A 22,841-nucleotide genomic window follows, 5' to 3' on the forward strand; every position below is an offset into this window, starting at 1 on the left:
GGACCTGTAAAGGGCCCGAAACGTCGGTTTCTTTGAAAAAACAAATTATACGCGATTTAAATCCGGAAAAATAGTTTCATTTCCTATGTGTAACAATCGCGAAAACCTAAGAACTCGATATATACTAATTTATTTGTAAAATACTTGTATTACCAACCTTTAACCAATAAAAGAAACCGTTCTTAGTAAAGAACGGTTTCTTTTATTGGTTTTACATGCCGATGCGACTGCGTTCCTGCAACCATTGTACCGGAGTTTCGAAGTAAGTAGTTAAAAATATTTGTAAGTTTTCAAGTAGCTCTAAGTTACAAGCAAAGTGTTTAACAAAAATATCCGTTTCTAGAACAAACAGTGCTCAAGACAATTCAAGAGTTTAAACAGTCCGGATTTCTAAGATATAAAAGTTTTCCTACTTTTGTGTTCTTTACTACTTTACGACGGAAACAATTGCGCACACGAGTACGCTATGAAGTGGAAAATTTACATCGTATAATTCTCTTACTCTGTAATATTTAGGTTTCTTTGGAATTATTCTACATTGTGCCAAGAAACTGCACCTAATTGCACTTGTACATACCGAGGCTTCAATTTTGTATGTACAGTCAAGAGCACATCAAGCTTGACACGTTGTACTTTGGACTGTTGCATAGAGTTGGATTTAAGTCTTAATTGTCAAGCTTGACGTGCTCTTGACCCTGTACACTCAGAAAAAGATGGCTGACAGATGACAACAAAACACTATTGATACTAATTTTTTCATCACACTTGCTAGTAAACATTGTCATGACATGCAGGCAAAGTCGGTCGTAATGTCCTAAATTAGGCCCTCAGGCTTTTGCAATACATGATCGCCCTGTACATTTTTTACATCAAGATTAAGCAAAAAGTTTTTATTATCGAAAAATCTGAATGTATTTCGCATGAGCTTGAAGTATAGAATAATTGTAACTTTTTTATTAAAACAACCGACCTATAAATTCGTGGATTGACGTCCCTATATTTGCCAAGTTTTATTTATATCGCTTATCGGAAATTGCGCGAAACTTGATTTATCTTCTAATTGGCCACCCTTCCAGGTGCAATATATTCTTCAAATTTAAATAGGACAACACTGTACTCTCTTTCCAACAAAAAAGTCTCATCGAAATCGGTTTACAAATGCTGACATATCGCGTAACATACATTAATAAAAATACAGTCGAATTGAGCAACCTCCTCCTTTTTTATATAAAGTTGATTAAAAAACTTTTGCAACATTTGCAATTTAACTATATTTTATTTTACTGAATTTAGCGCTGGCTGAGTGAAGAAATAGATTTCTCACAGATGTCGCTACGGCAAAAAGGTCGTTAAAAAGTAAAACAAGATCTGCAACAAGCACAAAGAAACATTCGTTAGGTCCGCTAGTTCGTTCTCATCATTCATCTTTGTAATAATTATTAATTTTATGAATTCAAATCCTGCAGTATTTTAGTATTTTGAAATTATTTATTTTATATCTAATATACTTATCATGTCGAAGCGTTACGCTTCGTGTGAATCTTTAAAATATCCACAGCATATTATTTAAACGTACAAAGTTTTTATTTCATCTTTAGTGTATGCTACCAGTAAAAGAATCATAAGAATTACATAAATTTTGTGAATATGTAATTGTAATGTAATTACTAAACGAAATGGCGTCTTATAAAATACTCACCATTTCATTTTGCTTAAAAAAAACGGAGTCGAAGCGAAGAGCGCAAGTCGTACGCCTCGTGGTAAACGTAACGCCTACGCCAGTCCATAGCAAAAAAAAATCGTTAACATCATCATCAACCCGTTTATAGGTCCCATTGTTGGACACGGGTCTCCTGTCAGGCGACGGTTTGTACCATAGTCTGCCACGCTGGCCCAATGCGGGTTGGACCCTTACGCGTTTTCCGAGAGTTGGGAATCTTCATCGGCATGCAAGTTTCATCACAACGTTTTCCTTCACCGAAAAGCTCGTGAGAAATTTCAAATTCAATTTCGCACTTAAATTCACAGAAAGTCAGTGGTGCGAGGATTCCAACCCACGACCTTTGCTTGAGAGGCGGTAGGTGGTAGGTCAAACCATCAGACTACCACAGCGTCAAAAAAAAGAATATTACGTAATTTATCATAGTTGTTCCCCAATACCAATTCCCATCTGTTGATTGCAAACACTGGTGAGACTGGAACTTTGTTTGACCCAATTCGCAGATGCCTCAAAGTTTATTCTCAGCTTTAGCGGAAAGCAATTCGCGAGTAGAAGAGTTCACTAAATTAGATTGTTGACAGCTGTTAATGAGGTTATTGTAGAACTTAAATTGACGAAAACGGAACGGGGAACACTCTTGTCAACAATGATAATAATCCAGTAATCTGACGCCTCCACGCTGTTTATATTGGTTAGCTGAATAATCTTGTACCCTATAACGCATTACACTAATTTGCCAAACCTTTGCGTTTTAATTTTTTTTGGTTTTTTCACTATTTTAGCTTAGTTTTGGTTTCTAGTATTTACCATACCTTGCTTCCCCAAATTTTGTGAAAAGCAAATTAAACAAAAAAAGAATTATAGTGCATTGCAGATATTTACTCAAGCAGGAGTGGAATGACTTTTTTTGCGGCGATGCGTCACTACCCTCTAATGTAATTTATCACAAACTCGATTTTTTTTTCCGAAACAACGTTTGTTCGAATTTTCATTACACTGAAAACCGAATTATAACGAAACCGTTGTTCTTTCAGGCTGTGTTGGATGTTTATCGCAAAGACATGATTAGGTTCAGTTAGGTTTAAAAGAAAAAATACTTTTCTCTCAAAATTACTTTCGAGGTTATGAAAATTCGAGCAAACGTTAGTTCTGGAAAATGCCGATGCTTCGTCATTTCATCCAGGTTCCGGTGAGGTGATGTGGTAGTCGGCGCCTCGAGCGTAACAATGTGTGTTTTGTGATTTATCTAATTACTAATAACGGTCGTACGTTAAAATTGTCTGCATTTACTTACAAGTGGGTCTTACTCGTAGATGCCAAATAAATGATTTATACATTATTATTGTCATTAAAAAACAAAATTAAAAAAATACCGAAAAAAAAACTTTGTAAAAACAGAAGCAGTCCAAATTTATTTTATAATTAAGATGGCGCAGTGTTCGTTTAAGTTATTGATTTAAGCTTTTATTTTACCTTACATGTTTCAACTTATTGTCTAATAAAAAGATTTATTCACTCTATACTTAGGTAGAAGTTAAGCTAAATGTATACAGCCAGTTCCGATCTGTGAGCAAAATAAATAACATTACGTTAAAAAATATACCAGACAACCACACCAAATGCTTAATCTCAAACTATGAGTACCAGAGCAACGGAATTCTGGGGCACTTCTGAGAACACCCAGACTAGTATTAATTTAGAAAAGTTCATTTCCCAAATTAGTCCTACCGGGAATCAAACCCAGGACATAATTTAAAAAGTTGACAAAAAATCAAACACGATGCGACGTCAAAGTCAAAGAATCATTTATTCCATAGGTAAAATAAATTTAAACTTGAAAATGTCACTTTTAAGCTACTGCTCGTTCACTATGCTTACTTCCCTGAGAAGAACGAGCAAGAAACTCTAGGGATTGCTCTTTTCAAATAAACTTAAATGCTATGGAACACAATTTGAATCACACTTGTGTGGAATCTATCTAGTCTTCCCATACACCTTTTATTTTTACTTTTTATAATATTAAGTGACGGTTAAAGTTAAACCGCAAAGATCTGAGGGCACTGCCACCGTGCCCGTCACCCTGAGACATAAATTGTCAAGTCCCATGTGCCTATAATTTCACCAGCACCCTTACCCTTCAAAACCGGAACATAGTAATGCTGATATTACTGCTTGGCGGCAGAAATAGGTGAGGTGACCGTACTTCTCTACTGCTACTAAAATCTTTATCTAACACGTAGTCTATCAATTTTGTAATACGACTTTTCAATTAAAATATTTTTAATGTAGTTTTTAAACTTAGGAAACGATAATAATTATTGGAAAAACGCGTGCAGTTCCCCATAATAGAGTCGTTTACCATGAGTTTGGACTTAGCTCTAAGGTTAATATTATGGATATTTTCTTTTTAATGAAATTATGTATATTTTTACGGGCATATAAAATGTTTGAGTAAGTGTACTGTGATACCACAGTCATGATACCAGTCTCCTTAAATTTTTCTCTGAGAGAAATCCTAGAACCTAAACAGTACGCAGAACAGACGAATTAAAGAATAAGGTTAATAGATTTAAATTCTCAACAATTCTGGTGATGTTCCGCTGAATATCAACTCCAATACATTTCCCCGAATCGATGTTTCTCATTATTATGCCAAACACGTCTTCACGTCTTCGAGATAACCGCACTTCATTTTTGAAACTGCGATATAAATAGCACCCAAAGGGCAGATAAATTTCAAAGCCATCGCTTGGATTAAGCAAGTAATACATTTTTGTACGTGGTGGATTAATTTAGCACTTTGCACCAGTAAATAGATTTTAATTTCTATTCATTTGTTTTAGTGAAATGAATTGGTAAGGTGTTTTGGGCGATTTCAAATTCGACGAATACAAGTTTATACAAGATTCGCTGAAAAATGTAGTTAACAATGCAGGTCTTATGGTATATTATATTAGATCGTGCTCCTATTTGACTTTTGACGTAGAATGCAGTAATAATACAGTAGCATAAACTAACAACAACAATTTCAATTTAATCAGAAGATAGGAAGTTAAAAATATAACACACAATGTTAAATTTTACATTTTATGTTATCAAGTAAAAATAATAATAATAATAACTCTTTATTGCACGAAGAAAAGATGCATGAAACACAAGTTATAAAGGACATATACACAGGTGAGCTTATCTCTAGAAGAGATCTCTTCTAGCCTAGGTGAAAAATGAAGTCTGTGGGATTAATTATTGCACAATAAAATAAAAATTTAAATGTGAGTAAAAAAAATTTAATAATATATATACATATAAAGGATGATAATATATACACATGACAAACATACACACCTCCATGAACTTTATGTACATAAATACAAACATAAGCATAATATATGTTACCTATTAGCTACCTAACGCGTTCGACAGGTAGTGCTCTTTTAATTTATGTTTGAAAGATGCCACCGATGGACTGTCACAAATGCCAGTATTGTAATAGCATTGAGTAATTAACAAATTATACAATTTCATTTTAAATTTTCTACATTTTAATTCTTTAACAGCATCCCGTAATTTATGAAATAATTTGGGTGTTAATACGAACATCGTTCTACAGTAATATTGCAAATTAGGACGTTGTTTGGACGGTAACATTCTATTAATTCTATTTTATTCCTTGCGTTTCGAGGATATCTAGTTTTGAGTGTATTAATGTTGCTTAGAATTTGTTTCACATAAACACAGGCCTCGTAGACTCTCGTAGATGCATTGCAGTGGCACAACTGTAATGTGTGAGAAGCCGTTCTGCCACCGTTCGTTTATTAGGGTTATAATTTTTTGTCCCGTTCATCAACAATTTGAGATCAATAAGTTTGTTCGGGAAGCTATTAATATTCCGCGGGGCTGACGCTTTAAAAATGGTCTATTCAGTTTGTTTGCTGTTTGCCTGTATTAATGGTGGAAGCCTTATCTTCTCGGGACGGACAGCTCTTGAATGAGAAGTAGGATGAAATATTGTGCGATAGAGCGATTTCGCGAAGCCTGCCTCGGTGTAGATTCTTGACAGGAAGTCATTTAGGCCCGTTCTTGTTTGACAAGAAGTACTAGTGCATATTTTTTTTTATGATAAAAAGCGACGGGACGGACAAGTCGTGCGCCCGTCACCCTGAGACATAAGTTGACAAGTGCCGTGTGCCTGTAATTTCACCGGGTATTTTTCGAAACCAGAACGCAGTAATGCTCATGCTTGACGGCAAAAATGGGTAAGTACTTCCCTGGTCGAACTCTTTCACAGGGAACTTTGATTATATTATATTTAATGGTGGCACTTCACATGGCTACTTATATTCGCTATTGAGTATTTGGTACGACGTTCAGATAAATATGTAGACACTGACAAATATGACCGTCTATACATGGAGCCAAATATGAAGTTAAAATAATGAAAATGACTATAGTGCGAACGGTTTACTTGCGTATTTGCCTATTTGAGTTCTTTGATGTGCGGCGAGAAACCGAAGAGCGCGGGATAATTCGTGTTCGGTGTTTGCTGTACTCGTCGAATACGCAAACTTGGCAAAGTACTTTGTCACATACGCTATCTACATATGGTCATTGTTTGGCAAATACATCAAATCACAGCCATGTGAAGTGCCACAATAACAATTACTGAGATAGATTTGTACAAAAAAATTGGCTGAAAATCAAAATGCTTTTATTATACACAAGAACAAATGACAAGGTATAACTTAGAAAGCTGCAATATCTTTCATATCACTAGCAAGATTGTGTACTCTTACAGGGTACCCCGGAATGACAGGATAAACTAAAAAAATCGGAGGGCGTAATATATGAATAAATGTATTGCAAGTATCTAAGAAATTACGAATTAAAACAAAATAAGACTCCAACCTTAAAGCAGTTGTGACATTCCGTTTCAACTAACATAATGTTACAATTTTTTATATATGATTTTATAATATGATTTAAAATAGAAAAAAAACATCATTATATTCCCTATATGAATATTACAATATAATAATAGTGTACCTTCAGACGATGACAAGGCGACACTGTTGTGTTAATGTAGATAAGGTTCTTTATTATTATAACAATATAGTATATAATCTCAGTACATAGTCCTAAAAAAATGGATCTCAAAAGCTCGTGGAATTACATCTATTTGCCAAGTTTTATTGAAATCGGTTATCGGAATCCCCTAGTTTGCCACCGCTAGTGGTGGAACATTTTCTTCAAATTTAAATGGTACCACGTGTGAGGTATCCTCTTTCCAATAAAAAAAGAATCATCAAAACCCGTTCACAAATTCACAAGTTATCGCGTAACATATATACGAAAAAGAAAACCATAGAGTCGAAATTGAGAACCTCCGCGTTTTTTTAAATTCGGTATAATATTACAACCATGGAAGATAGAAAAGAGACAGAGGATTATAAAAAAAGAAAGCGGTAGTATAGGAGAAAGTAATAATTAGACTACAAAATAATGAGCTTTGAGTAAAGTCTTAAATAAATCAATGTACTTAGCTCGTCTGATCAACTCAGGCTGGGAATTCCTTTGCTTGTTACTGTAAATAGTAAAATAATTAGCATAAAAGCGCACAGAGGAATTTGTGATCAATATAATAAACAATGGGGCTGTTTTTTAGACAAATATGGTTTTGAATGTTGTTTTTTTTTTTTTTTTTTTATTTTTATTTTTTTTTTTTATACATGACAGGCAAATGACTCCACTCCACCTGATATTAAGTGGAAAGTGGTATCCAAACGCGAAGGAACCTAGTGCACCGATGAAATCCTCACTGTACTAGCCACCTCCACCCTGTTTAGTGGCAGTAGACCTCATTGTGAAAGAGCTCATCTAGGGAAGTACCTTACCACGTTCCCATTTTTAAGGGTAAGGGTGTTGGTGAAATTACAGGCACATGGGACTTGTCAGCGTATGTAGGGCGCATTTATTAGACACGATTTTCATTGTGCTCACCCCGCGCAGCGACCGCGTGCGTCTGTCATAGCAAAATACGCTCTGTTTGTTTAGCTGTTACGTTTTAACTTAAATGAGCGTCCCGGCCACGCGGGCGTGACTGGCTTGAATTTGGTCTACGCGGCGGTTGTATTATTCAGAGGAATTTAAATGTTATTGCCTAGTAAATAGAATTCAGATTCGCCATTCATGTACACGTAGGCGTGGCAACCGGGCGATTACCGCGCGGAGACCGCGCGAAAACTTACGTCTCGTATAACTGGGCGCTCAGGGTATCGGGCGCAGTAGCAGTGCTCCACAGATCTTTGTGATTTACTGCAATTGTTATGGACAGGCGTGTCGCTTACCATCAGCGCACGACTTGGTCGTTTCGTCACTTGGTATGAAAAAAAAGAATTACACAGCATTGTAATTGAGCTCAACGAGCGCTTCGTTATCCTGCTCCATAGTTGACATGCATAGAAACATAAACAATATGCCCTATATAACGACACCCTGACGTGACCTGTTGTGTAGTACGTTGTTAAGGGCGTTAAATAAGATATTACTAACGAGAGTCTGTTAGAAGCCCGAAACCGAAGTAATTTGAAATTTTTACCGCCCGTGCTACATTCAATGTTTTTCATCATATTTGCGAGGAAATAGATACAACGATAATTTGTTTCTTGTATGAATAAATATTACTTCACAGCACAATTTTTTTTTTTTTTTAATATATAATAGACACACGCTTGGCCACAATCTCACCTGATGTTAAGCGACGATGTGACCGACGATGGGACGCGTTTGCCTAAAAAATGCCTATTCACTCTAGCCTTGAATAGCCCCAAATTGTACTTTTCGGGAAATACAGATGCCGGTAGAGCATTCCATTCCTTTGCCGTACGCATCAGAAAGGAGGAGGCAAAGCGCTTAGTGCGAATAGGTGGAATATCAACGACATAAGAATGGAGTGCTCCGGACCTTCTAGTCGACCGAAGGAGGAACGGTGAGGGCGGAACCAAATTGAAAAGTTCCTGCGCACACTCCCCGAAATGTATCCGATAGAAAACCGACACGCAGGCTACTTTTCTGCGAATGGTTACGGATTTTGTATAATGGCGGGTTTTTTGTTTTTTTTTTTAACAGAAAAATGCTAGCTATTCTTCCATAGATAGTACAACTCGAAATAAAATGTTATAAAAGGTAACAGACGCATGTAGCCGCAATGACACTTACATATAAAATAAATAATTTCCAAATTCGAAAAATACTGCAGAACTAGAATTCACAAAATAAATATAGTTAAATGCACAGACCACATAAATACTAGTTCTTCCGTGGTTAAATGTAATTAAATTGCAAATGTATAGTTTTATTTACACTTCCAGTTTATGCGATATGTACGTTCATATTTTTCGAGCATAAAAACGTTTTGCTCAATCTTGACGTAAAAAGTCCATAGGGCGATAATGTTATGAAAAAAACCGTGGGCATAATTTAGGATATTACGGTCGACTTTGCCTGCCATGTCGTGGTACTGTTTACGAGCAAGCGTGATGAAAAATAACATTAATGTTTGAATGGTCTATGTGACGCCGCACCACCCCCCGGTGTGCTCCATTCCAAGGCAGTAGCGCTGAAGGATCCATCTTCAAAAATCGCAGTGGATGACGGACATGTCTATGCTCGTAACTATAGCGATACTCACTAGCAAAATAACATTAATGTATTTCATTTTTAAATGTATATCTGACTCTAAAGAAATATATAACACAAGGTAACAAAGGTTCTCAATTCGGCTGTATGTTGTTTTTTTTATTGTATGTATGTTACGCGATAACTCCGGTATTTGTGAACCGATTTTCATGATTATTTTTTGTTGGAAAGGGGGTACTTCCATAGTGGTCCCATTTCATTTTGAAGAAAATCATCCACCTTTAAGGGTGGCTGTTCACGCATGTAGATAATTTTTATAAATAGCGCCTAACTTTATTTTAGGAGCAATTATTTTAATGGTTAATTTTGCTATTTCTCCAATTCAAGGCGTTTTTTCTCTCTCAATATACTTTGAGTAGTGAGAACCGATTATTATTATCTCCAGTGTCAAGTCCTGTATAGTGGCGAACTAGGGGATATTACAATAAAACTTAGCAAACAGACGTAATTCCACGTACTTTTGAGGTCGGTTTTTTTTAGTACTCTGTACTGAGATTATTATCTTTCTTGCGAGAGTTTATTCTCAGAACAATGTTCCTAATTTTGAACATCGCTCCACTTTGTGTATCATTGGATTATTTCAGTTAGGGTTTATCCATTTTTCAATTTCGTTTTCAAAACAAAAACTAGATTATTCTTCAAAGTACCGCGTGTTCTCACATCCTGCAATTTTTAAAAAATACACCTTTGTACAGCGCAGCATAAACTACTTTTCTTTCCCGACATGCTCAGTATATAAATGGAGAATTACCTTCAAAAGCTTCGGTTGGAGGATGTTCCCTGGGGATCGTATCAATGCATACAAGGATTACCTTGTAGTAAAGGCATTGGCAGCCTTACAACGCCTTGTGTGTCTTCTCAGCCTCTTGGGGCTTAAAGCTTTTTTTTTATATTGCCAAGTGACGGAACGAACAAGTCCACATATCCATAACATTGGCAGTGCCACTCAGAGCTTTAAATCTCAAAGATTTTAGGGGCACTGCCACTGCGCCTGTCATGCTGAGTCATAAGTTGACAAGTCCCATGTGCCTGTAATTTCCCTTTTGCCCTTGTAAGCTAAGTCCTTGTGAGGTATTCTGTACTATAACAAAATTCCAAAAGCTTTTTTTATGATACCTAGTGGCGGGGCGAACTAGTCGTGGGCCTGGTGGTAACAAAAAAAACGTTTAAGCTAAAGCTGCGGGAGCATTTGTTAAATTTGCAAAAATTGGGGATATGAGTGGCTAGGGTATTTGCGGTTGTCTCTTGTTTGTCCACGTGCAGGGTCGGGAGCGCGTCATGCTTGATATTTAATTTAATTTCAACTCTGTGCCGCTTGCGATAGGAACGGTCCAAGGTCCAAGGTGCCGCTTGTTATGCTCTTGGCTGTACCTCGTTTCAGGACTGCAAATAGTGTATTATGTGTGGAGGTTGGGAGAAGAAGATTGAAAATTGAAAATTAATAATTTAAAAAATGAAATCAGATTTTTGTTGGATTGCGAGTGTCGTCTCTATCCTATAGGGTCCTGGCAGAATACCAGCGTCGCGGGCAGCCGCGTCATTTATGCTGAGCCAGCGCCTTTTTCACTGCCATGACTTCCAAGTGTAATATTAGTAGATAAGAATATCATTACTGTTATATATAAGTTAATGCCTATATCATGTGTCTGATGTCATGGTGGTGAATAAAGCTTTTATCTATCTATCTATCTAAGAGACAGTCCTGTCCATTACAGTTGTAGTGCGATTTAGAGCTTTAAATCGCAAAGATATAAGGGGCACTGCCGCTACGTCCGTTATGTGAGATATAAGTTGACAAGTCCCATGTGCCTGTAATTACACCAGCACCCTTACTGTTCTAAACCTGAACGTAGTAATGCTCACATTGTCGCAGAAAAAGGTACTTCTCTGGACGAACTCAAATCAGCTAATAAAAAGCTGCTACAGTGACTCATTAATTGTGAATGGATGATGTAATTTCTTTTTTACATCAAATGAAAGTCGTGACCCAATGGTTTGACCTACCGCCTCTCGAGCGTGTCCGTGGGTTTGAATCCGTCATCACACATCTGTGTTTCTCGGAATTCATGTACGTAATTTAATTTGAAATTTGCCACGAGCATTTTTATTTTATTTTATGTAGGCAGCAAATAAGCATATGGCCCGCCTGATTGAAAGCGGTCACCGTCGTTTATGAACGCCTGCAACACCAGGGGCGTCATGAGCGCGTTGCCGACCCTTTAGGACACTTCTCAAACCCCTTTTGAAGGACTCTATGCTGTATTCCTGCGGGAAAACACCTACAGGGGTTCATTCCACAACCTAATTGTACGTGGGAAAAAGCTCTTCTGAAACCGTACAGTACGAGATCGACTCGGTTCCAGTGTGTGAGGATGGACTCCCTGCCGGTGGCGAGCGGTGCGGTGATAAAATGTTGCTGTGGCATCATGTCAAATAGTTCTTCAGAACTTTGGCCATTGCACAAGCGATAGAACAGGCATAGGGAGGCAAAGTCTCTCCTGCGAGACAGTGGTTCAATATCGTCTGTAACCACAGGATCGTCAACAATTCTCATAGTCTTTGAACCGCGTCAAAGGCCCAAGCTGGCATCCAGGAGCTCCCGCCCAGGGATAGCAACACTATTCCATGTGGGGACGAACTTGTGACTTGTAAAGTAGCGGTCTCTGCTCTGAAGTGTAATACAGCTTAGCCCTGTTGAGCACACCATGCTTTTTGGACGCCAGTTTGACTTTGCCATCTAAGTGACTACGGAATTGAACGTCACAAGAGAAGTCGACACCGAGGATCCCGATACTCTCCGAGATAGTTTAGTCGTCTCCAATCAGAAACCCTCTCCAAGGTGTTTTCAGTTTGCGACACAAGTTATATTGAGCTCTCCTCTACGAAAGACCAAGGGGACTTATTTCGGTGACTTATTAAGCTGACATGTACAAAATACGTATAGTTTCACACTGTCCGGCCAAACAGTAGGCATACAAGTATTGAAGGTATATAATACATTAACTCACATGCACTTCGAAAGACTAAACCAGGTGTAACACATTTAGTTTTTCAATAATATTACATGAGCTTGCACACATGGATTTAATAAGTCGGTCAGAATTTAAACGTGATAATAGTTAGAAGGGTCAATTTTAATGGTAATTAGGTGTCAAAATAATATCGTAAAATGAATAACGTCAATAACTTCCAATATCAAAAATTAGACAATTAATTTAGAGATTTATCATTTGAAAATTCAGACACTGTATTTTTACTTTTTACACTTCACTTTAATTGTTTTTTAAATAGCATAAGGTTTTTCTCAGACCTTAGTGCTTCCGGTAAATTGTTGTAAATTTTTGGCGCCGTTACAAAAATAAGGAAAGAATAGTTGTAGTGCCACTTACAGTTTTGTAAATCTTAAATATCGGCGATGTATCATGCCAGTCACCCTGAGACATAAGTTGACAAGTCCCATGTGCCCGTACTCTTACTAGCATTTTTACCCTTTAAAAGGTAGCGCCCTTGTAAGCTAAGCCCTTGGGGGCAAGGTATTTTGTGCTACAAGAAGATTCCAAAAGCTGTTTCAGACCTATGCCTTGATAAGTTAAAAAATCATGTAATGGCTACTTTACTAAAGAGCTACTTTACATAAACAATAAGACAGATTGGCTTTGAACATTGTAAGAAATATGACGATAATTTTGATTTTGATTTTATGGATTTTGAAAATAAAAACTTAGTAACGCTGCATTACTACTGGGCGGCAGAAATGGGTTAGGTGGCAGTACTTCCCCGGACGAACTCTTTCACAAGAAGCTCTACTGCTACAAAAAATTTAAACATAAGAATGTTGTAATAAATGGCTCTGCGCTACAAATACGTTGGCGGCACTTTGGTATTTAACGTTACGTACAAAATATACCATCAATTCTGTCTCCCAATGAGTTGGACAGAGATTAAAGACCTCGATTTGGTAAGATCCTGACATATGTACATCTGTTGCTTCCTTTATGTACATCGGTCTTTTCACGATCGTGTAGATCATTTGTCCTGGGCTTATCAATTTAAGCAGCCATTTTACATGTAGCTTGCCTTATTAAATAAGGTAAATTTGAATCGAAGGTAAATTATTTCCTACCTTATTTTTTTAGGTAATTGACTAACTATAGTCTGCTAACTATAGTAACTATAGTATTTAAATCAACTAGTACTCAATAATTGAATGAATAGTGGGTCGGGGACGATTAAAATGAAACCAGTTTGGCTATTTATTCCTTAAGCATGACCAACATTCAGTCGATAGTCGATAGAATATTTATCGACTGCAATCATTAGCTGCTCGCAAGCGGGTAACACTTTTGCGCAATTAACTGTAATTTTACTCGGTCATCAAAAAAGACAGACTCCTAATATGTTACTACATTTTCATGTCCTAAACGTATAATAATAATAACCTATATATTGTAGTCTCATTGGGTACAGGCTTCTCACAATTAGAGAGCTTGGGCTTTTCCATGCGGGCCCAAAGCTCCCACATGAGCCTTTCTGATGGTAATAATCTAGCTATGCATAATATATTTTGGTAGCATTAGAACTCCTTGTGAAAGGCTTTGGTCCAGGGAAGTATTGCCACCTTACCTATTTGTGCCGAAAAGCTGTAATGTGAGCATTACTGCGTTTCGGTGTTGAAGGGCAAGTGTGCTATTGAAATTACAATCACGGGGGTCCTTTGATGTTATCAAATTCAGACAAACTTCAGTCTATTTTTTATAAAAAATAAGTGCGCATTTGACCTCCATCTCACCCGATGGAAAATCACGATGAGGTCGAGGATGTAATATGCACACCTGCCTGTTAACTCTCGCCTTGAAAAGGTCCAAGTTATAGCGTTCGGGAAACAAGTTTGCAGGCAGGGAATGCCACTCCCTAGCCTCTCTCGCCATACAAATGTGGAAGGGAAACGCTTCCGGGGAATACCCACAACATAGGGGTGTAGGGATGGACAGGGGAAGGCAGAATCAAATTATGCAATAATCGCACACTCTCCGTGTTATCATCGCACACTATCATGTAGAATATCGATAAGCTGGCAACTCTACGGCGGTGTTCCAGGCTCTGCAGCTTTGCCTCTATTAATTCCGAGTCACCTAAAGTCTGTTGGTGCATCAATGTACACTTGAAGTGCTTACAAAGTGCCAGGTTCTTCTTTCTTCTTTTTAGCCGTTGTCAATTATATCTGTGTTCGCCTCCTTCAGTTTCTGCTACTTCTCTCGGTTCTGTGCTACCTGTATCCAATTCAACTCCGAAAAATTCTTTATGTCATCCGTCCAACGCATCTGCGGTCGCCCTCTGGGGCGTTTGTCCCCAAGGTCACCATTCGAGGACCGCCTTACACCAGGAGCCATGCTTTCGAGCAACATGACCCGCCCACTGCCAGTTAAAATTCGTTACGCCTTTGATGACATCTGCGACTCTGCTTTCCTGTCTGAGCCATATATTTGTTTTGCGGTCTTTGAGTGTAATTCCCACCAGTTTCCTCTTTAATGCCCTCTGGGCTAGGTGGAGTCCAATTAATAAAAAGTTATATAATAAACTATCAGATAGGCTGGGGGGCAGTCGTTCTCACTCGTACTGGTCTCCTATATACCTGTCAATAGTATCGATATAAACATCATGTTATCAAAATTCGGTACTGGTAGTCACTACGGAAAATCTTGACATCGCGATTCAGAAGTCAATCAATGCCATCTAACGGATTCTTAGAAGACTATAGGAATAAACATAGTCGATTAGAGTAGTGTGTATGAAATATGATTGTCATACTGTTTTATTGTTAATAATACACTGCTGCACACGACCTAGGTGGAATATTTCTAGGAAATGATTGTCCAATGAATCTTCATATAATAGCCCCTATTCTCATAGAGAGCTGCACTTCCCATTTTACGTTGAAATAAGAACATTAAGAAGAAAAATGTATGCTGTATGCAAGATGTATTGAACGTACTTTATTTAATAATGTCGGTGTTTTCGTAGAAGAATTTTTTGCGAAGGATATTTTTATACAATTAATAAAAAGTACGTGATAAGAGAGAGATACATTTCGAAATATATTACAACATGAAACGGAAGAACGAACCTAAGAATAATATAATCGATCCGCATTCGCCATTACAATTTGACTTGTAGTTACAGTGTAGTTGTGTAAGTCCTGCCTATTCAAAATGACTACAAACTCATAAATGACTACACTTCGATCGGAGCGTAGGGTAATTGGGTAATTTTTAGTTTAGTTTTTTGTGTCTAATTTTGGTGGCAAGTTTTATTATTTAAATATTCTAGAATATTATCATGTGCCAATAATAAAAAATAATGTAATACTTAAATAATAAGAATCGCCACTAAAATTAGATAGAGAAAACTAACCTAAAAATAACACGGTAACATTATTATTTTAGTTGTTCCCAGGTTGGAAACATAAGTTGAAAAATTAAGATATTCATCACAATATTCTCATGCTGAAATAAACATTGTTCAATGCAGTAGGTACTTACGTATTGATATTTTTATCTTGATTCTAATGGGCGTCCCAAAATTCACGCAAGAAATAATTTTGATAGAAAACACAGGTTTATAATTAAAAATTGTTATTTTTTTTATAGATCCACTAAGTACAGGGTTATGTGCGGTAAAGCGTGTCATGTCGTTTCATGAAATTTTCGATGACCGTCTTGCATAATTGTGGCTGAATTGCGTTGATACAGCGCTCAATTTCCTTCTTCTACGTCTTTTTTTTGAAGATGGAGTAAAATGATAGTTCATTGCGCAAAAGCTAGTTTGCAAGCAGCTAGAGATTGCAGTCGATAAATATTCTATCGACTATCGATTGGATTGGTCACGCTTATGCAATAAATAGCAGAACTTGTTTCATTTCAATCCAACTGCTTGGCACAGGGTAATTTGAATTGTCATTTTTTGTAAATTTTTACATACACAAACTGCATTTAGACTATATCTATTTAAAATACAAAGAGATAGAAGAAAATTAAGGATAAAGAAGGCAAGAACGTAATTAGTAATCATTACAACGTCGTACCATTCACAATTCAGGCATAATTTTATATTCTTTCACAATCCACCAATAAAACAGTCGACAACAACTACATGACTATTTTAAATTTTATAAAAACTGCCAACCCTGCGAATGTCATTTTGTTCCGTCTTCAAAAAAGACACTATAGAAATGAAATGCTGAATATTTCCGAATTCGAGGCACTCTTTTTCAAACTACCATAAATACAACAATAAACACGTGTGCAATATGATATAATTTTTTTAAAACTGAGCGAGCTCTTCAATTCTTTAATGAATGCCGTGTGCGATGACCTGCGCTATACAATGCGATTGCACCGCGAGATTATGTAAATATGTGCGTCCGTACCATTGACTTACAATTATATGGACGTCGGGTCCGCGCTAAAAAGTGTCCTAACTTATAGGGCGTTAAAATCGTATACAGAGCGTCATTCACGCTTTAGTCTTCATTTGTTCGACTGACTCTGACTGATCTAACGTTTTAGCTTTTTCATATTCCTTTACATGTCACTACGTTTAAATAGGTTGACTTGGGACATTTTTTTCGTGGTTTTTGTATTAGACCCGTCGTCCATTTATTTGTAAGTCAATGTATAGAAATGAAATTCTGAATATTTCCGAATTCGAGGCACTCTTTTTCAAACTACCATAAATACAACAATAAACACTTGTGCAATATGATATATTTTTTTTTAAACTGAGCGAGCTCTTCAATTCTTTAATGAATGCCGTGTGCGATGACCTGCGCTATACAATGCGATTGCACCGCGAGATTATGTAAATATGTGCGTCCGTATCATTGACTTACAATTATATGGACGTCGGGTCCGCGCTAAAAAGTGTCCGAACTTATAGGGCGTTAAAATCGTATATAGAGCGTCATTCACGCTTTAGTCTTCGTTTGTTCGACTGACAGCGAAGCAAGCAAAATTAGACAGTACTGCGATGACATTACAATTTAAATCTAACGTTTTAGCTTTTTCATATTCCTTTACATGTCACTACGTTTAAATAGGTTGACTTGGAACATTTTTTTCGTGGTTTTTGTATTAGACCCGTCGTCCATTTGTTTGTAAGTCAATGGTCCGTACACTAAACACGAGGAAAAGCGTTACATTTCTATCGCCGTGACTATCGTACCAGTTACAAAAAAATAACCGCGACAAATAACCGTGGTTTTGTCACGCCTGTCATTTACTCGTACATCACAATCTTAGAGGATGGAAAAAAATAAAGGATCACGATATATGGTTTTGGCAATCGGTTACTTTCTAATAGTCGTTATTATTATTCATTTTGAAGTAACGTTTAATTCCATTTGAAAAGTTGATCCGCAATATTTTAACCTTCACTCTTTTACAGGTTTAGGATTGTCGCATTAATCGTTAGTAAGACCATGCGGCGTGTTTATTATGGATCAATTTTGTGCAAGTACTTGGTACTTCGTGCAACGGGCTGGTATCCGTTTTGTACAAGTATCGTTTTTGTGTTTAAATAATAAATATAAATAACGCACACACTCAACATAGCCCCGCACTAGGGAAACCCTGTGTCGCGGGTGCCATGGACACACACATAGACAACCACAAATTACACCCAAACTCACGAGAGAAATAAATGTAGGCCATACAAATATTTCTCCCGGCCCGGGAATCGAACCCGGGGACCTCTGCGTGGCAGTCCGGTATGGTAACCGTTCGGCCACGGAGGCAGTTTACTGTTTACAATATTTACACGGTGTAAATACTTATCCAATTATTGTTGGTTTCTCTACAGAACGGAGATCGCGCATGATTTTCTATGTAGTATACGTCGTAGGTCGTAATGTGAGTTACAGAGACTGTTAGTGGAATGGAGGTACAACTTATGTGATTTTGGAATGTCGTTCCTTCGTAAAAAGTCACGGTGATACTATTTGACGGCTGGTAACTGTGATTTTTTCATTGTGATGTTATTTACCACTATCGAGTATATAACCAGAAATAGAGACGAAATAAGGGCCACCTGTCTCTCGCAACTCCTCAGGTAAATGGGCCTCATATATAAGTAATCGTGTAACTTTTGTGAACCGATTTCGGTGATTCTTTTTTTGTTGGAAAGAGATAGCCGATGATACCATCGAGTTCTAGAGTGGCGACCGCACACGATTTTAATCATTCTTTTTTTGAGGGTATCTCGGTATTGATCCCACTTAATTTTGAAGAAAATACTCCACCTCCTAAGGGTGGCAAACTATGGGACGGATTGGATTTCGTGTACTTTCCGGTAACCGATTTCAATAAAACTAGACGTAATTCCACGTACTTTTGAAGTCGGTTTCTTTTCGGTAAAAAAAATTCAATTCTGTACGTCTGCCTCCGTCTGATCTAATGCGGTTGGTTGAGGATAGAACAGACTTTACCAGCATTAGAAATTTTTGTGCTGTGTTTCCATTTCGATTTTTTAAAGGAGCTAATTAGAAAATTAGAATATAGTAAAAACTAAGCATATAAGCTCTAAAATGAATTAGACATCATCTCAACAATTCTCTTCTGACTTATCTAGAAAGAGATTTAATTCTCGTGTTGTTCGGGGAAAAACTCTGAGCGCATTTGCAGCGTTAACACCATTCCAGTAAGTCACCTTTGAGCACAGAATTTAAGAAGACTGTAATATGTTGTCCTCGTAGCTAATCGTTTTCAAAACGGTTAATCTCTGGTAGGAAATTGTTCCTTGATACGCTTCCTCTATTATCCCAAAGCCTCTTTTAGACACGGAAAAAATGTCCTTTAAAAAACTTTTTTATTGTTACTGAGTCCAATTAAACCATCTACCGTCTCCTTTGAAAACAAGCAAACAAGCCTCGCTCCTCAAATTGGCTCTTTAGCATAAATTGGATAGGATTTTCTCGAAAAACTTTTAAATTATTGCTGCCAACAAACTGAGAAATCGAAGCTCCCTCCTTGAAGAATATTGAGATTGAACATTTATTGTGTGTATTTTGTTTAAACGATTTCAAATTACGGTCGTGATCTTGCACTTGGTTAAATTCGTCGCACGCGACGTCAATTACTGTCGTAACTCCAAATTGTGCAATTATGAAAACACGATTTGAAAATATAAAAAAAAATACTGAGCGAAACCAATATTTAAATTCTCGTTTATAAATGGATATAATTGTACATTTGTAAACGTGAGAGCATTATGTGTGGTAGATTTATTACTAGAAGTAGAGAAGGCAAATTTATTAGTAGCAGTAGAGCTCGTTGTGAAAGACCGAGAAGAAGTGTGTGTGTGCCACCTTACCTAATTCTGCCGCCAAGCCGTAATGCGAGCATTAATGCAATCCGGTTTTGACGGGTAAGGGTGCTGGTGAATTTACAGGCACATGGAACTTGTCAACTTGTCTCACGAATTTGTGACGGGCGCAGTGGCACTGTCCCTAAGATCTTTGCAATTTAAAGCTGTGAGTGGCACTGGAACTGTTATTGACAGGCGAGTTGTTTCCTCGTCGTGCCATCACTAAGTAATAAAAAAAATTAAAAGATTTAAAACAAAAGTTGTAGACGTGTGAAATCCGGATTGGGCCTGACTGACGGACTAAGACTTTTTTAGAAAAATAGAGACTGTCATACCATCATGCGAGGTTTAAAAATAAACTAGCTGTTCTTTATAGTCGTCTTCACAAAGTCACAAACTCGTTTAGGGGGCAATGTATACGCTTCTATAATAAGATTCCAGTTGATATTCAAAATTTACCGTTCTTATACAGCTTCTGCGTAACCGTTTGGCAATGTATGAAATAAACATTTTAAATGATAAATGTATTCAAATGCATATTTTATACTCATTCTTCTCAGGGGAATCAGCCTAACGAATGAGCAGTGGAGTTTAATCAGTATGACGATTTCAAATGTAATGTGCTTTTACCTATGAAATAAAGACTAAACGACTTTGATGCCAATTTTCATTGACTTACAAATAAATGGACGACGGGTTTAATACAAAAATCACGAAAAAATGTCCCAAGTCAACCTATTTAAACGTAGTGACATGTAAAGGAATATGAAAAAGCTAAAACGTTGAATTTAAATTGTAATGTCATCGCAGTACTGTCTAATTTTGTTGCTTCGCTGTCAGTCGAACAAACGAAGACTAAAGCGTGAATGACGCTCTGTATGCGATTTTAACGCCCTATAAGTTCGGACACTTTTTAGCGCGGACCCGACGTCCATATAATTGTAAGTCAATGCCAATTTTGCTTCGTTTGAAGGATCCCTTATCATAAGAGGGAGGGAGTATATGCTCCGGAAGGGATTTCCATTTAATCATACATGTAGTGATACATTATAATGTTGATTCCGAACAGTCTGTAGAACCGATTTCCTTGCAACGCGCGCACTTTTGCGGCGGTGTGCCGGTGGTTTGTAAAGCTTTTGTTGCGTATTATGTTTACATTGAAAAAATTGTTATTTTCCGTATTATTGTTAGAGGGATTGCAACACTTATATCTGTATCTATCTGAGTGACGAAATATCATAGATTTCTCATAGATGGCGCTACGGCTAAAAAGTCGTTGAAAAACCAAATATAAAGATACGACGTAAGCACATAGAAAAATTCGTGAGGTCCGCTGGTTCGTTCCTTGGCTTAGTTGGTATAGCGTCTGACACGGTAAGCTTGAAGACGTCGGTTCGAATCCGGCCGGATCGAACGATTTTTTTCTGAGTGTTCGGTCTTTGTAATAATAATTATATCTATAGTACATAGCGATACCGAATGATACGATAATATCAGATTGATTCGATATATCCAGGGCATATATCGAAATTCTTTGAAAATCGATATATATATGTGTCGAGCACTGCTAATATCAAGTTGGTGAAACATATTAAAACTAAAGGACAAATAGTGATGAGTAACAATGCTTAGAAAGAAATACAGTACCCGGAAATACGGCACTTGGAAATGATTTCAGCGGTTTTTCCGCTAAATCTGTCGCTATTCTAAGAGTACATAGTATGACCCTTAAATAAAGTCCAAATCTGATTTCTTATAAATTCACAAGTATTTTTTAGTTCACTATCGGACTAAGGATGAGCTGCGCACATGTGCCACTGTTCTTAAGTTAACTGTAGTTACGGTAACAGTGTGAATACTATAGAGGTACTAAAATATTCAATAGGACAACTAAATCGACAATGCTTAACAAAATGTAAAAATTGCTTGTTTGTCCCCAGGTGGTAGAAGACTGGAAGTTCATGTCCATGGTTTTGGACCGCTTCTTCCTCTGGCTGTTCACCATTGCTTGCTTCGTGGGCACCTTCGGCATCATATTCCAATCTCCATCTCTCTACGACACCAGGGTTCCAGTTGACCAGCAAATCTCTTCAATTCCAATGAGAAAGAACAACTTCTTCTATCCAAAAGATATAGAGACCATTGGTATTGTTAGTTAAACAGTTTTGTTAATCAATTTAAATTGAAACGTTTGATCTACTGAAAAGAAATATACTGGTAAAAAAAAATGATCGATCACTTAACACTGGTTTCCTGAATGATTATCACTTTGACCACTGTGCGTGTAACCGTTTTGATATAAAAAGAAAATGAAGATAAGTGATATCGTGGTAAAAATCTGTAACCAGTTATACTAAATCATTAGTGAGTAACTATAATGTTTTTAAAATCTGTGCTACTCTGTCTTCCGCTTTGCCAAGCAGCTCTGCAGGCTTAACATCAGTTTTTTTGGAGTGTCAAGTGACAATTGCAGCGCCACTCATCAACGAAAATATTACCACTCTTAAAGCGTCAATTTTTTTCATATTTTTTTTTTAAAAGGCACTGCGCCCATCACCCTGAGACATAAGTTAACAAGCCTCATGGGCCTGTAATTAGCTGAAAGTTTCAATTTTCAATCATCAAAATCCATCCTATCGTCAAAATAATTTGCTCACAGCGTCTTCGGTGGTGGGGGGGAAACCAAGAACTCTTTTTACGAATTAAATAGTTAATATTTTTGGTGGAATATATTTTAAATATGTATTACAAACACTGTTCCACGGATCGACAGTGTCGTGCACACTATGGAACTTTCTCATATAATTGTTCTGGTCGCCCGCAAAAAACACGCGTAACGCTCATGCAAGTTCGCTCGAAGCGAAATTCGCTGCCAGTTGCAGCGCTACTTTGTGACCTATTATAAATAAAGTCATATACTTGTGTAATTGATGTTCAACGCTGACGTTTGTAGCAATAAGCGAATTTGCTAGGAGCTTCGCGGCTCGTGACCGTCGCGTAAGAGCTTTAATCGCAAAATATTAGTAATGACTTCAGAAGTACTTTCCTGAACGAACTCTGTCATAAA

The 22,841-nt window shown here is 37.2% G+C and overlaps 1 protein-coding gene across 1 annotated transcript in view; it reads left to right on the forward strand.

Moving 5' to 3' along the window:
- The window catches only part of LOC113234853 (acetylcholine receptor subunit beta-like 2), a 75,287-nt gene extending 53,354 nt beyond the window's left edge, over positions 1 to 21,933 (forward strand). Inside the window, exon 4 of the mRNA XM_026470375.1 lies at positions 21,715 to 21,933. Within this exon, the coding sequence (XP_026326160.1) occupies positions 21,715 to 21,933 (219 nt within the window). The remainder of the gene's footprint in view (positions 1 to 21,714) is intronic.
- Positions 21,934 to 22,841: the final 908 nt, after the last annotated feature.

Source organism: Hyposmocoma kahamanoa, unplaced genomic scaffold (genome assembly GCF_003589595.1).
Source record: "Hyposmocoma kahamanoa isolate Upper Pololo Valley unplaced genomic scaffold, ASM358959v1 86, whole genome shotgun sequence".
NCBI classification, from domain to species: domain Eukaryota; kingdom Metazoa; phylum Arthropoda; class Insecta; order Lepidoptera; family Cosmopterigidae; genus Hyposmocoma; species Hyposmocoma kahamanoa.